General features: G+C 38.5%; 1 protein-coding gene across 1 annotated transcript in view; it reads right to left on the bottom strand.

Annotated features, from left to right (window-relative positions):
- htr2aa (5-hydroxytryptamine (serotonin) receptor 2A, genome duplicate a) overlaps nucleotides 1-14,127 on the bottom strand; it is a 30,310-nt gene extending 16,183 nt beyond the window's left edge. The window contains exon 1 of the mRNA XM_052564769.1: nucleotides 13,302-14,127. Coding sequence (XP_052420729.1) covers nucleotides 13,302-13,770 — 469 coding nt within the window. The 5' untranslated portion in view covers nucleotides 13,771-14,127. The remainder of the gene's footprint in view (nucleotides 1-13,301) is intronic.
- Between the last annotated feature and the right edge of the window lie 3,034 nt (nucleotides 14,128-17,161).

Raw genomic sequence — 17,161 nt, 5'->3', positions numbered from 1 at the left:
AAGAACATCATCTATTTCTCCACTCTGAGGCTTCTACCAGCTGGGGCTTTATTCCATAAATCTCAAACAAGAGATGCCACATCAAAACCAGAGGCTAATTAATAATCCATTAATATAAAATGAATGTGAACGTGTGTGCGTGTTCAATCTATTAGATACATGCATGCGTGTTTGTGCTCGTGACTGAAAGGGAAAGAGAAACAATGAAGGGCAGAGACTCTATTTAAAACCCTTCAGAACGTTTGTCATTGGAGTCGGTACAGTCTCGGGGGATGTCCTAATTACTGAAGGCGTAATCACCCCTTGTTTAATACTCAGACCTAACAAAAACCTAACAAATTCCCTCAAATCTGTAGAGTGTTTGTGCCTGTGCCTCAGAGGAAAGCCAAATGTTATCTGGGCAAGCAGGATAATAGCCTGATTTGGTTGAAGGACACCTTAAAAAGGAGCAAGTGTGTCTGAGTCTGTATGTGTGTACCATTTTTTTGGGACAAATCTGAACCTAGAACTGAGCTAAATCTCATTTGTTAAAATTGTATTAAAATATTTAATTAAAGGGAAAGTCATTCACCCTCACGCCATCCAGAACCTGAATGACTTGTGGATCACAAAAGAAGATATTTTGAAGAATGTTGATAACTAAACTCTTTCTGTTCCCATTGAGAAAAGACACAATGTAAGTTAATGGGAACCGAAACAACAAAGCAACACTAATCAGTCTACGGAACGTGTTTGCAGAGCTGTTTATGCTATCACAGTGAATTTAACCATACAGCCTCTCTGAAAACATGAAAACACACACACATACGCACATTACCGCCACCTTAAAAGCTTTGCCTTTTGACCACAAGACAAAGATTTCAGCAGGCTGAATTATTATTATTTTTATTTTTTTTGCAAAGACTGTAGAGTGCCAGAACATTTTGAAATGCATTTCATCTAAGCACTGATTTGAGCCAGATGCCACTGAAATGACAACTGGGGGTATGATTACATTCGTCACTGTGTGTCACCATTTCCAAAAAAAACAAAAAAAAAACACATTCTATGATATTTGCCTAAAGCAGGAAGGAATCTGTAATGTCACGAGGAGTGTGTCTGCGGGTGCATTTGTATCGGTTGAAGGATAATTATAAAACCACTGGCTCACCCCCTTTTCCCTGACCCTTCCTGAACTCATCCTCTGCCTCGTTAAACAGCCCTGAATCTATCAGACTAATTAATCACCCCTTCCTGTCCCCGAACACACACCTTTCTCACTACTTTACTCTGTCTCTTTACCTCTTGTTTGTCCTGCAAACAACTCAAAATGCCTCAGAGGAAAGCCAAATGTTATCTGGCCAAGCAGGATAATTGCCTGTTTTTTGAAGTGTGTATGAGTCTGCATGTGTGTACCATATTTTTGGGACAAATCTGAAACCATAACTGAGCTAAATATGACAAAATATAGTAAATTAAATGATGATGAGTTCCCAGGAAAAAATAATTGCCATTGCCCTTATGACTGGATGCATTTTTTAAATAATGTTGATGTCTTAACATTCAGTGACCAGTGGCTATCAAAAAAATACTAATAATTACAGTACATTTTTAACTATTTATTATTCAGTAGGCTCCGTGGAAGAAAAAAAATGCCTGTGGCAACATTTCTACAAAATCCCATTATGTTGCTTCATGTGTATTTCATGACACTTTCAAAGTTAAATTTCCAGTCAGGGTCTCGGAAAGCATATTTAATTTCATCCTGAACAGATGAACATCAATCTGGCATTGTTTTTACTTTGTTTGGTTTTTGTGTACTAGGTGTGGACGATAATAAAAGATTGTCATCAGTGTCAATATCACAAAAATCTAATAGCCTAAAAATAAAAAGACAAGTAAACCGTCATAGATTAAATAAGAATTCAAAAATTAATTACAAAAAACAGAAAAAAAAAAAACTAAAACACTGCATATGCTTCACTGTGTAAATTAAATAATTGTTTCTTCTTATTAAAGTTACAAAAGTGGTTTATTCAAGGGCAGTGAGAGCTTTTCTTTTCTTTTGTTGTTTGATATTATTGCAGGAATATTAGGCTGCTGTCACTTTAAGAGTTGCCTTGATCCAATATACTGTGACACATGTTTTCTTTCTCAGCTGTTTGGTTTCACTTAAGAACTAAATTACTGTGTTTACAAGGATACTTGTAAGGACGGCGTTTTGACACATACAAGTGCATGTATTCAACCGTTCAAGGCATATAAGGTGCCAAAAATAACTGTGTTCCTGTGTTCAATACTCTTGTGTTCTATTAGCACCGTCTTCACCTGCATGCACCTCTCTGACAGCACTCAGAAACAGTCTATATGATAACACGTGCATTTAATAAAATTAGTTTTCTTTTGCTGCTGATTGCATTTTAACAACTTGAAATGACTTGTTCTTATCACAATCCTTAAAAACATGTGCAAAGGATACATTTTAGTGACGATGCAGCACAGCACAGTAGCATGATAGAAACCATAGTCCAAAATCTCTACCACCCCTATTCCATACTTAACATAGCAGTTAAGAAATTAAATGTCCAGTGAGTGGTGCTAAATGTGCTCTATTGCATTTTTTTTTTTTATGGACCAACTATACCAAATCTAACCAAGTGTTTAGAAAGTAAATGTGAGATAAAAGATCATTTGCTGAAGCAACCGTGTCTTTTTTTAGCTTTGGATCACAAGTGCAATGCTGTACCAGATGAGCTCCCAAGCAAGTATACCATGTCTGAAATCCATACATATGGAGCTGGATATGTAATGCAAACATGAAAATGTACTAGTTTACAAATCATGGACTATGTTAAAATAGTTCTGAGTTCATACTATGGTGTGGAAACATTTTTCCTTTTATTTATAATTTGTGTTAAGAAATAACTTTGTTTTACTTCCACTAGTGTATGCATGTACATTTTTATTATTTCCTTGAATTATTTAGGGTTGAATGAATTATAGCATTATTTATTTGCACACCCTGTTTGCATTGGTTTTAGTGAACACAATCATTCATATAATCTTAAAAATGCGGACATGCTCTTAACTACACCACATATCGGGATACATTTCTGGTTATAACGGCATTATTTGACCTTTGTTTGATAAATAACTGCTCCCATGACCAATAGAAAATAATTTTCTTTGGAAGTGCAAACTGCGGCAGGCAAATAGCAGTGAGTTATTTTTAATAAAGCACAATCTGTGATCCTAATTTACATAGAAAGGAGGCGTGTTTGTGTTGAAAAGAATGACAATGACTTAATTTGAATATACATTTGAATTTGTATACAATTTGAATGTGCTATTCCAGCACAGTCTGCGCCTGATTAAACTGAACTGCGGGTGGTTTGTGAATAAGACGCAGGGTTTTATACTGTAACAGATGCAAAAGTGCAGATGCAAAAGTGCTCCAGCTCACATTTAGGAAAGTGGCGATGGCTATTCATATCCATCCAGAAGATATTACAACCCAACCCAGATCTATAATGCAGGTGTATAATCAAGAAGCAGCCATTACTGATGTGGCACAGGTGTCAAGTGTTTAAAGTGGCCACGACCCTAATGAGAATGAAATGAAAGATATATTTCAGTGTCTATGCAGATGCTTGTCATTAGTCCTTCATGCTGCTCATTAAGTCACTCCACTCTTTTTAGTCTGCGAGTGCTGTGGCAACCTAGAGACCACCTGTGCCAGAGAACCATCAGTGCTGCATTAACAGCAGCTATTGAGCTTCGAGTGTTGCTCTGGAACACTCTATCGTCATGGTGACATGACGTGGCAGGGGATTATGCCAGAGCTCTGCTGTGGAGCCGTTTGGGAGATTGAGAGGTTTTAGAGAATCAGGGAGAAATTAGTGTCTGTGTGCATTCTGATCCTATTTATTTTGGCTTCCCTCTCTGTCATCCGGATCTATGGAAAACAAACAAAAACAAAAGAGGAACAATGAAGACAATCATATACAAACCTATATAAAAAAAAAAGACTACTGTATATCTGAAATTCTGAAATAGCTAGGGCACAGTAATACAATACATTCTATATTAACATGTGAAGTTGCTTGGTAACTGTAAACAGCCTAAAGTCAGATTTGGGAATTATGTCATGTAATAAATGTAGCTATTGGTTGAAAACGGGTGTGTTTATAACTATTAATTATCATTAACTATGGTATAGTAACAATAGAACATGGCCTCTCTTGGCTTTATTGTTTTATATGCTTCAGGCACATTGAATATTCAGTCATATCCAAAGTGTTGTTTGGGTATCAATAGTCACCTTCTTTTAGGGCCACTAATCTAATTTTATCTAATCAGATTTTAATCTTTTTTTTTCCCCTCCCTTGCCTCCTATGAGATAATGGACACACAACCACGGCTATTCTTACCTGTTTGGATAATAGGTTAGAAACACACGCTGCTATTTATAAAATGCCTCTGATTACCAATGGTTTACTCAGTGTGTGCCTCGTCACAGCTCTAGAACGTCATTGCTGAAACTCAATGGGAGTTCCTCTCAGATTTGATCACCCCTGCTGCTTCAGATGTGATCCCTCTCTCGAGGACTTTTTTAAAGTCTCTGTTCAATGTGTCTGTTCAATTTTCTTGCTCTCTCTGTCATCTCCGCTCGTTTGAAAGGACTCCAACCTTTCTGCTCTCCTCTAAGAAAAGTGGAATCCATCTGTGTTTACAAGTGATTCAGTGGAAGTTCCAGTTGCATTTCATTGATCCTCATCACTGTTGCTCAGAAATGTCTCAACGAAGACATTCCCTCAAATGATAATGTGAAGATAGCTTCCATTAAATATCATCATAAAATGATGATCAAACGATAATAGCCAATCATGTAGACCTATTGCAATTTAAAGAGCCAGTTCAGGTGGTGGATTGCAGCAGTGGAGAGATGCTTTACAGTCCCCAAGATTGGAATTTTGTGGGTGCATTTATGCTGGATTTGGAAATTTTATATTTTATTTGCTTCAATAAACATCACTCTCAGCAGGTGCAATTCATTTTTTTGTGTATTCCCCCATGACCATTATAACCGTTATAAGTGTTTTTTTTTTTTTTTTAGTGTATAGTACAATATAAAAATGACAGGAAATTGATGTGGGTGAATAGATAATTGAATAAAATGACAGTACTGTGCAACTGTGTCTTAGCATGTTGGGACACATTAAACTGACTCCTAATGCCACTGCCATTGTCAACCCTTTATAGAACGACAAGTGTCTTTGTGTTCCCTCTTTACTCTGTCATTGGTTTGCTTTTGTCAGTTCCATTTCTTTTCCATTGGGTAAATTGGCTAAGCTGAATGCAATGCTCAAAAACCACCTGGCATTGCTCGACTTTCAACTTTGGCTTGGTTTGTAACGGAAAAATTTAATTTTGTCATCATTTACTCACTCTCATGTCATTACTAACCCGTATAAGTGTCTTTCTAATATTAAACGCAAAATATTTTGAAGAATTTTAAAAAGCCAAACAGTTGTTGGTCCTCATTGACTTCCGTAGTAGGCAAAGAAATACTATTTAAGTCAATGGGGACCATCAACTGATTACCAGCATTCTATAAATATTTAAAGTCATATATTTGAAATGACATGAGGGGGAGGAGATTATGAGAACATTTTCATTTTGGGGTAAACTATCCCTTTAAAGAGGTCATTAACTGCTTTTTGTTTGAAGCAGTCAAAGTTGTGTACCTAAAGGACTTTTGTGTGTGTGTGTGTGTGTGTGTACTGTTCTCTGAGGTCCACTTATATTATCAGGATTTTTGCATAAACAAACATATTTAAGAAGTAATATTCTAATTTTTGTCCTGTTTTTAACCCTCCTCATCAGAATGCTCGGTTTGAAAAAACATGGCAGACTGTAGACTCAGAAGTAAATGCACTCTGCTATGATTGGCTAACAGTTGTGTATGTTTGCCAGCCTACATCCTTCATAGATAGACACTGGAGTGATTTAGGTTTAAAACGCATAAATACTCAATACATACCAAATTATCTGTTTAACAGAAAGCAATAGAGACCACATAATAAAAGCAGTTACTTACACTTGTGTTGTGACAATAATGTCATATTCAATATACTCGGAACAGCATAGTCTTTTAGTTTCGATCTTTTTTGAAATCATCTCAGGTTACGTTATGTAACCATGGCTCCTCAAGGGAATGAGATGCTGTGTCGGAGAATGCTTTGGGGAACGCCTCCAGTGTGACATCTCTGAATCACGTCTATTAATCAGGCAAAGACGTCATAGGCAGGTGACTTCAGAGACCAGGAAGCTTAAAAGCAAATGTGGTGAAGCCTGCATTCAGCCTCAAGGGATGAAGCAAGCGCCAGCAGAGATGCCAGAAGTGTTGCACTGCGAAGCAGCGTCAGAGGACTCATAAACTAAGGAAATGGCATCTACTATCCACTGACTAGGGGTCTGTTTAGTAGCGGGGCGACCTCTCTTAGGGGGACCGTAGCAAATGAATAACTGGTCTGCCCTTCTCCACAGGGCAGCTCTGTGGACACAAACAATTAAGCTTCTTCTGGTCTGGCTCCCTGAAGGGAGGAGAACTGAAGGCATGGATTATGACAGGCCGTGGTGTAGAAGAGGGGACCTTAGGGACAGACCGGGTACAAAATCTATATAGGACGGGGCCACGGAGAGGGCCTTTAGGTCCCCAACGGGAAAACAGAAAATAGACTTTATAGTGGGAAGGTGATCCGAGATCTCCTTGATAGGCTCGAAGGGAGGCCTACAGAGAGCCTCTAACACCACACCCAGGTCCCATGTGGGGGACACGAGAACAGACCGGAGGCCTCAGACTCAGCACACCATGGAGAAAACATATAACTAGGGGTTGTCTGCCCACTGACTGGCCACCAAGAGGGGCATGGTAGGCCGCAATGGCTGCCACATAGACCTTCTGGGTGGAGTGGGTCAACCCTGCGGAGAAGCGGGCCTGCAGGAACTCCAGCACTGTACCAATTGGGCAGTTAACTGGGTCGAGGTGGTGGTCTCCGCACCAAGAAGTGAAAAGCTTACACTTCAAGGTGTAAAGTTTCCTCATTAAGGGAGCTCTGGATTGGAGGATGGTCTTAACATTCTCAGTTGAGATACCGGAAGCTACAAGTTGTGACCCATCATTAGCCACACCCATAACTTCCACAGCTCCTGACGGGGATAGACTTTAGTGCCCTCCGCTGGTGAGAGGAGATCCCTCCTGACAGGAATCTCCCATGGAGAGGAGGGAAAAGAGGTCCGAGAACCATACTCGGCCCGGCCAGAATGCGGCTACCAGCAGCAGCCAGACCCCGTCCCAGCGCACTCATCCCAGAACTCCAAAGTTCTGAAAAAAGGCTCCCTCCACAAAGAGATCCCTCCTAGAGCAGAGAACATGCAGGGCATGCTGCTCCCTCAAAAGCCAACACTGCATGCTCCGCTCCAAGGTAAACAACACACAAACTGTGAGTATCCCCACCCGAAATGTAGCGCGGACAGGGAGGAACACACAGTTTGAAATGCTGCTTGTCCTCGACCAGTTTATGTTTGGTCTTAGAGGGTGCTTTTGACATGATGGGAATGACAAACAACACTAAATAAGACTTACAAACAAATATTGAAACAGTACACAAACATAGTGCTTGCTAAAGACAGAAGGCTAAATGCTGGCTTAGCCACGCATGCTTTTAAGCTTCCTGGTCTCTGACATCACCTACCTATGACGTTTTGCCCATCCATTGGACTGGTGACACACATGATTCAGAGATGTCATGCTAGAAACGTTCCCCAAAGCATTCTCAGAAGCGTTCTCCAACGCAGCTCGAGTTCCTAAAGAGGAATCTGCATCAAATTGTTCCATGTTTGCAAAGAAATCCACAGTAAAATTAAGTGAACTAAGGGCTGAGTTCTTACAGACACAGTCTGGTAGTTCATTGAACATTAAGTTTATCCACTCTTTCCTGATGTTGAGATCAGAAGGAAGGCAATGCAAACAATGTTTTTCCACAGCTTGGAACTGCAGTGTCTTGTCTTGTCTTGTCTTCAGAGCCATCTTTATCATTTGATTTCTGCATAGACCTGCATTCGTCTCGTTATTTAAAAAGGCAGTTATGTAGAAGCAGGCGTTGATATTCATCTGTGGAGGCGGTGCTTATCCACAATGTTACGTCAAAAAGTGGTGCATTCCACAAGCTGTCATTTTAGCAGATTGGCTTTTATATAAACTGTGCTTAGACTAATGAGAAAATTTTGAATTCTGAAACTTACAGGATGTCAACTTTAACCCCTTTAATGAAATACATCTGTCCATGGTGACTTTTTTCAAGTCTCTCTGAATGTGTATACACTAAGTTTGTTTACAATGTTCTTTATCAGAATATCTGTGTTAAAATACACTGTTCTGCAGTTTTGAACTGGGGGAGCAGCCCACAGTATTATAGTGATTAGCTTCTTTCCTCCGTGACTGCATGTGGCCATTGCTGGCACAGTACAGAGCAGCTGGCTGCTGAATCAACCCTTTATCAATTCAAAGACACACTGATTATCATCTGATCAATCAGATTATTCCAAACAAGACAACTTTTACACTTTCTTAAGAAAATTTAAGTGGTGTCTTCCTGTGCAAAACTTGCTCGTCACTATGCCAGAGGGTTTGGTTAGCAAGGAATTGTTATGCAGATGCTAAGTTTTTCTGATTGGCTGTTTTGGATGGTTGCTAGGTGATTGCTTATGATATTGTCTTTATCATATTCTCTTTTTTAAATATTCATTTAAATACTCCTAACTCAGATTGCACTTCTCCGAGCCACATGATTCAAGCTATCATATGACAATACGACACTAAGGTAAATAAACAATAATGATGACTATATCAACATGCAATATCGTTGCCGATAAAATATGAGGCTAAAATGTATTTTAAAAAAAATATAAAAACTATACAGAAATGTACTTTTATTTTTATTGAAAAAAGGAGAAAATTTATTGTAGACTACTGTACAATTCTACAACGCGTGCTTTCGTGTGTGCGTTGCCAGGTGTCAAGAGTTAAAATCCCCAAGTCAAAGCCTCTCTGTTAAAAGGATTCATTTTCTGCTGGGGTTTTGCTTAATTTTTGCAGGTCTGGAAACCATGCATACATGCTCGCTCCTCATGGAAGTGCCGATGATGATCAAGGATCGTCGTGTTCTGTCAGAATGGACTCCACAATATTGTTTGCTGAAGAAATGCATTTACTCAACTGCTGTTGTTTTAAATGATTAGTTTAAAGAATAACTTCCAGAATAAAATGTACTCACTATAATGTCATCCAAAATGCTCATGTCTTTCTTTCTTTCTACAGTCAAAAGAAATTAAAGGGGTCATTTGATGCTTTTATTAAAGATCATTATTTTGTGTATTTGCTGTATCAGAATATGTTGACATGCTTTAATGTTCAAAAAACACATTATTTTTCAAATACTGTACATTATTGTAGCTCCACTATGCCCCGCCTCTCTCAAATGCATAGTTTTCTACAAAGTCCCTCCTTCAAACAAGTGCAGTTTGCTCTGACTGGCCAACTGACCCAGTGTATTGTGATTGGCCGAACATCGCAAGTACTCGTCGGAAATGTAACGCCCCTTTCCATAATCATGTGCTTCATCAATACACACACACACACACACACAATGTGCAAAACTCAGCATTTGAACATTGAATAGCAAATACTTAAACTAATAAAAAAACCAACTTACAGTAGCTGTTCAGAAGTGCCAGCGTCTTTCCACATAGTGATGTAGACGTGTGTGGCAGAGTCTTAACTTTGATAAAGAATATCTCTTTGGATTTGAGACTTTAGTCTTTGTAACTTTACAGATCTTCTTTATGCACCAAGAGCTTGTAACACTCCAAAGAGAAAGGGAAAATTGAAATCACATCATATGATCCCTTTATGGTTTTGGTTTTGAAGAACATTTTCCAGGATTTTTCCCAGAAAACATCACAACTCATATCCTTTAAACAGAGCATTTAGCCTACGTTATCTGTTAGCAGCCCATGTATCTGTCAAAGCATCTGACGGGGCAAGCCACTTTAAACTATACCTGTTAATTTCAAATATATATATTGTAAATCTCAATATGCCGCCCTGTACTATTTGAAATGCAATGCAACCTAAACATAACCAAATATCTATTTACAAATTACTGTTAGCAAATTTCTTAAAAGATGACAACAGTAACAAAATAGCAACATCTGAGGAAGCACTGTGTTTGTGTATGCATATGCATGCATGTGAGACAACGAGAGAGAAAAAGAACAGACAGAATGTGACTCAATCATCAAACACAAGGACAAAGAGCTAAATCAAGCCAATTAATTTGGCAGAATAAAGGTTCATAAAAATGCTAGAGCAACAATATTGTCATTATTCCTGAACAACAAAACCAAAAAAAGCACCGCTAGCCAAGAGACAAAGACAAATTGCTCCATAACAGTACAGGTACAGTGCTGAGTGCTCCAGCATACAATGAATTTGAATAGCATCAGTCCAGTATTTGAGGAGCTGAAAATAATTGAAAATAACTGTTTCTCAAAATTCTCCCTCAACATCATCTTCAATGGCTTCTTTTGTCTGGCAATGTAACAGACAGATTTAGTGAGCAGTAGAGGTCATTCCACTCACACACACACACACACACACACACACACACACACACACACACACACCTTGAAATGTTAACAAGGTTTTAGCTTTAACATGTGACTCTGTCCGGAAACAGTGACATGACATTTAGTCACATCCACAGTCTGACTAATAGTACTAATACTTCCCACAGCAAATACAAAGAGGACGGATGAGCAGAAGAGAGTCACAGAGAGAGATAGAAACTGTGAAGAGGGTGCCATGTTTCTCTCATGCACACTCTTGTGCAATCTTAACCTCTCTCTCTTTCTTAGTTCTTCAAAGCCGCTGCCTCGGCACACAGACAACAGCCTGAAATGCAGCGTGACAATGACATTTAACTGTCAAGCTCCATCAGAAAAACACATTTCCTATTCCTACTAGAATAGTAAACACATCTTCAAACTCTATCATGAACGAAAATTAAATCTTTTGTGCTAAACCATGCATTTTTCATGTGTTTGGACCAATTATAACATATAGGGGCAATTAAATTAATCCACAATGTCATTCAGCAAACCATTCACATGAAAATAACCTCATCAGTGCATACAAGGCCACTAATGATCAATTAACACATCCACTTTAAGTACACAAATAGCAAATTAGACAGAAATTAACATTTCCCCGATGAAACATGACAGATAATGAATCCAAGGCAAATTAACAGCACAATGTTGAATGATAACTAAACATGACCATAAATATATTACAAACGTGAAAATGAAATATCAGAACAGTAAAAATCAGTTAATTAAAATTTAAAAATGCATTTAGAACAGTGGCAAGTAAAAAAAATTACCATGAAATGCCACAAATACTGTAAGGTTCGAAAGTCACTTTGAGCAATGTGTATGTTAATACACCTTGCTTTATGCAAGCAATGTTTCAAGAATAAAATATAATTGGTTTGAATGTTACATGACTCAAGAAGTTGTTATATAATTTGAAAAATGTCCATAATTTGATTTTGCTGAAGTGTTTATTATCATATTATACAGTATATCATAATTTAAAGGGTAACTGAAGTGTATACAGAAAGTTGTCTAGTCTAATCACATCTGCCTCAAGGTAGTGACATCAACACGAATGTGTGCTAGGTCTAGTTCATAGGCATTTAAATGAAAATTATGTAACCGACTAGTTGACTACTGTGTTTATATGCAAACCATTTGAAATAAACGATTTGAATCAACATACGCACACAAAAATAACATAAGCATTCACGTTATTAACATTAGCCAAAATACAGTTTTAAGTTCAAGTCCAAGAGAGCATAGTCCACTGCAATATCCACTTTGCAAAATATTTTATTTTCAAAACATTACATTAACATAGCACTAATTTGAATTTAGACTTTGTAATATATAAATATATATTAGGGCTGTCAAATGATTAATCGCATCCAAAATTAAAGTTTCTGTTTACATAATATATGTGTGTATACTATGTATATTTATTATACACATAGCCAACAATACATTGTATAGGTCAAAATTATTGATTTTTCTTTAATGCCAAAAATCATTAGGATAGACCATGTTCCAGGAAAATATTTTGTACATTTCCTACCATAAATATATATTGAACCTTAATTGTTGATTAGTAATAAGCATGGCTAAGGACTTCATTTGGACACTTTTAAAGGTGATTTTCTCAATATTAAGTTTTTTTCTGTGTTTATTTTTTTCCCTCAGGTTCCAGATTATTAAATAGTTGTATATTGGCCAAATATTGCCCTATCCTTAGAAATACTGTATATACATCAATGGAAATCTTATTTATTCAACTTTCAGATGCTCTATAAATCTCAAAAAAAAAAAAAATACCCTTTTGGCTGGTTTTGTGGTCCATGGTCACACACCCACCCCACACACACACATACATATACAGTATGTTTGTGTGTGTGTGTGTGTGTATGTGTGTGTGACTAGTCTCACACATCATCCCTAGACATTGTACCTTCACTGCTCCAATCATGTTGATTTTGATGCTGATTGGATGGGGAATACCAGAATATACTTCAAGATGGTGTCCTGATTTTACAAGATTGTAATGTGTTTTTATGCTAATTATGAACAAGTCCTGAATGTGAACGGCTCATGTTCGCTTTAAAAACAGCAGACAGAAAGCAAAAAAATATAATATTTATACCATAACATTAAATTATAAACCTAACATTGTGCCATTCTCATCAGTTGCCACCATCTTTGACATGATATCAAATGATGCTTCTTGCTGAGGTCAAAGTTAATCAATCTGATCTAATCCATGTCCGACATAGCACTGTTCCAGTCATTATTTTCAAGGAGGTGGGGAAATCCTGAAGTCTGTGGTTGGAAAAATTCCATCTTCGCCTTATTAAAATCAAACACATCTGTACATCAAACTTTTCCAGTGAAAACACTTATCAATAACTCTTTAAATGGTTTAGATGCACTGGTTGGAAACTACTGCAACCTGACAGATATACACACCATGTCTTGTGAAATTGAGATTCCTACAAGCGTACCACACATTACTGCTATTCAGAAACAACAGTGTGAGTGAAAGCTCACATCCAAGCATTACTGCCAACCATAATTAATTACTGCTGTCAAAATCGAAGCAGACTCACCATACACAATGGTCACCATGGAGACAGGCATGACCAGAAGTCCCAGAAGCATATCTGCCACTGCCAGTGACATGAGAAAGTAATTTGTGGCATTTTGCAGTTTTCGTTCCAGATTGACAGCCATGATTACTAAAATATTCCCGGTAACCGTAATAATGACTACAACCAAAATCAGTAGCGCAGCCCAGTTTTTCCGAACTAACTCCTCTTTGCTTGTCTCGCCGTTGCACCTTTGCCATGACAGCGGTTCTGTTTTTTCACTGGAAGTGCTGCTGATGGATACGTTTGGAAAGAGAGATGCTTCAGTGTCAGCCCAACTTCTGTTACAGCCAAACGAACTGTTACGAACCACATTACCCAGCATGATGTCCGGACTCGGTGTCCAGGTGTCAGGGTCAAAGGGCATGAGGTGTGAAGAGGTGAAGATGCTTTTAGGCACAGGCTTTGAAATGTTGGCATGCAAGTTCATAATGTCCCTTATTAACACTGTTAGACTCTCAAAGACAAAAGTTTGTTACCTCCCAAGTTTGGTTAGAGGTCATGTATCCTTCTTTTCTTTATAGCATCTTTGATCCAGCCATTAAGTCCAGAGGTTTGCTTCATTCTGTCCTCTTTAAAATCCTGAGGTCTTCCTGCTACTCTTTTACTGTAACCAAAAAGCCTGAAAAATTGAAAATGCAAGGTGTAACAATTAAATGTTCCCATAATTCGTGCATTTCTGAAGGCGCAGAATGTGTTGTGTCTGTTCAGTGAAGTCTTCTTGCTCCTCTCTGTTCTCGTTGTCAGAACACAACAGATTTTACGAACTGGATGACCTGATAGTTGAGCGCACACTCTCTCTCGTTCCCTCTCTCCGCTCTCTCTGGCAGTGTGCGGAGCTAGCAGATTCTGGTCCTCCTCAAGCCAGTGATCATTCTGTTCAATCCAGCTGTGGTGAGAGAGAGAGGGAGAGAGAGACTGAAGTGTGAGTCAGGGGTTTAGTGAAAGTTCCTCAGGTGTTTCCTCTTTCTTTTGCACCTGCGTCTGTAACTACCAAGACAAATCTTATTTAATGTGACAGGCGACACATATACACGCTCCACTTGCTTCAGGCCCAAAGAAAATATGATTGATAAAAATAGGCAAGATTAGGAAACATTTAGACAAAGATATTAGCACAATCTTACAACAAGAACTCAGTCTTTTCATCCATCCATCTATATGTCCATCTATCACTCTATCCACGCATATATCTTTATATCTATACGTATATTTATATATGCAAATGTCTTATCTACCCCATCAGTCCATTCATCCATCTATTCGTGGTCATACATCTAAATACAGTATCTACTGAAAAAGTCTATCTGTGAACGTCTTATTTATCCCTCTTACCACATTCATCCAAATTTTCTTCGGTCTATGCATACATCTACCTATAAATCTATATCTATCCCAATCTGTCCACATCATGTTCCATATGTCTATTTATCTATCAATCTATTTGCTGATCCATCCTTCCTCCTTCCACCTACAGTACTGTGCAAAATTCTTAGGCCACTAGTATTTTCACACACAAAAAAATGGTTTTAAGTGAGTTATTTCTATATTTTGCTTTAGTGTGTAAGTAGGAAATATCAGTTTAAATTTTTGTCTGGAATACTGTAACATGAAGAAACAGAAAAAAATTGAGAAAGTCTCAATCCAAAAAGAACTGTGGCAATGTCTCCAAAACATTTTCAAGAAACCTACCTGCAAAGCTACCTGAAAAACAATGTGCAAGTGAACCTAGGACAAAAGTTTTTTTAATGCATAGTGTGGTCACACCAAATAAGTTAATAGAAGTTAATAAAAAAAATCTATTTATGGCTTTATTTTTATGGCATCCTCACTTTACAGCATTTTTACACAAGTGCCTAAAACTTTGCACAGTACTGTAGCTTTGCTGTATTCTTGAAGCATTTTGGAGACATTGCCACAGTTCTTCTGGATCGAGACAGCCTCGATTTGTTATGTTTCTTCATGTTATTCCATACAGACTAATGATGATGAGATCAGATCTCTACTACTTACACATTACAGCAAAACATAGAAATAACTGACTTAAAACCATTATTTGTTGGTGAAAATATTAGTGTAATATTATATTTTGCACAGTTTTGTATATCTACTGTATGTGTCAATTTATCCATACATACATCTATATGTCTGCGTAAACATCTTATCTACCCCTCTATCAGTCCATCCATCCAATTATCATATACAGTGGCATGCAAAAGTTTGGAAACCCCTTGCAGAATCTGTGAAAATATTAATGATTTTAACAAAATAACACAGATTATACTAAATGAATGTTTTTTTTTTTTTTTAGTACTGTCCTGAGTAAGATATTTTACACAAAAGATGCTTACATATTGTCCACATATTGCTGGAATTATTTGTAAAAATCCTTTCAAAAGTTTGGGTGTCATGGATTTGCAAGGTCCTCCTACACTCACAACCAATTATCCCGATCACAATCACATGACTTTTGTTCTGCAGCACCTGTCACCCCACATCACACACTACAAAAGCCAGCCACAAGCACCAAGACACTGTCCGGTCTCGTCTATGCAACCTTGAGTACATGTGTGGACTAAACCTGACTCTCTCTTGCCTCTTGGAGGATTCTCTCGTTGACGTCATGTGGATACTTTGGAAAACCAACTCCCCTTCTGCACCTGGTGGCTCTGGAGTGTGTCTGTGTGCCCGTGGCTTAATCCTGGACTGCCATTCATCCCTCATCTACCAAACACTACCATCCTTTCACTAAACTGTTCAGGCTTTAACTCAACCTCTGTCTCCGTTGTCTTCTGTGTGTGACAGAAGACTGGACCAACAAACTATTCATGTCTCAAATGGATTTGGATACACTCCAGAGCCTGGTGGACATGCTGCGCCGAGAGCTTCCAAACTACCACCTCATCGGCCATGGGACTGTGCGATTGATCTCCTTCCAGGTGAGCCAGTGCCTAAAGGAAAGATCTACTAATTCACCATCCCAAAACAAGACGCAATGGGGAAGTACATCGCAGATGCTTTGGAACAAGGGTACATACGACCATCGACTTCCCCTGCTGCTTCACCATTCTTCTTTGTGGCTAAAAGATGGAGGACTTCAACCCTGCATAGACTACAGAGGGTTGAACGTCATCACCAAGAAGTTTCGCTATCCTTTTCCCCTCGTCCCAGCGGCGCTAGAACAGCTCCATGGTGCTTACACCTGTACAAAGCTAGATTTACGCAGTGCCTATAATCTGATCAGAATACGTGATGGTAATGAGAGGAAGATGGCTTTTGTGACCCATACTTGCCACTTGGAGTATATGGTGATGCTGTATTCCCTTGTCAACGCACCATCCTTGTTTCAAGACTTCATGCATACCATATTTCGAGATCTGCTAAATCGCTTTGTAATTGTCTACACTGATGATATTCTTATTTATTCCAGTGACCCTGTTACTCATACAAAGCATGTGAAGGAAGTCTTGGAGAGGCTACGTCGACTCTTTATCAAAGCTGAGAAATGTGAGTTCCATAAGCCCACGATCAAATTCATTAGCTACGATGTGTCCAACAGCAGAGTGAGGATTGATGAGGGGAAGGTTGCCGCCATTAAGAACTGGCCGAAACCCACCACAGTGAAAGACCTTCAAAAATTCCTAGGGTTTGCCAACTTTCACCATAGATTCATCAAGAACTTCAGTGTCATCATCGCCCCATTGACGTCTGCTTTAAAGAGTAAGCCCAAAAATCTGAATAGGAGTGACAAATGCAGAACCTGCAGTATCTATGCGAGGCAAAGAGACTAAACCCTTGACAAGCCTGGTGGGCCCTCTTTC

This window comes from Carassius gibelio, chromosome B9 (genome assembly GCF_023724105.1).
Source record: "Carassius gibelio isolate Cgi1373 ecotype wild population from Czech Republic chromosome B9, carGib1.2-hapl.c, whole genome shotgun sequence".
NCBI classification, from domain to species: Eukaryota; Metazoa; Chordata; class Actinopteri; order Cypriniformes; family Cyprinidae; genus Carassius; species Carassius gibelio.
Note: the sequence above shows the minus strand (reverse complement) of the source record. Positions and strands in the feature narration are given on the sequence as shown.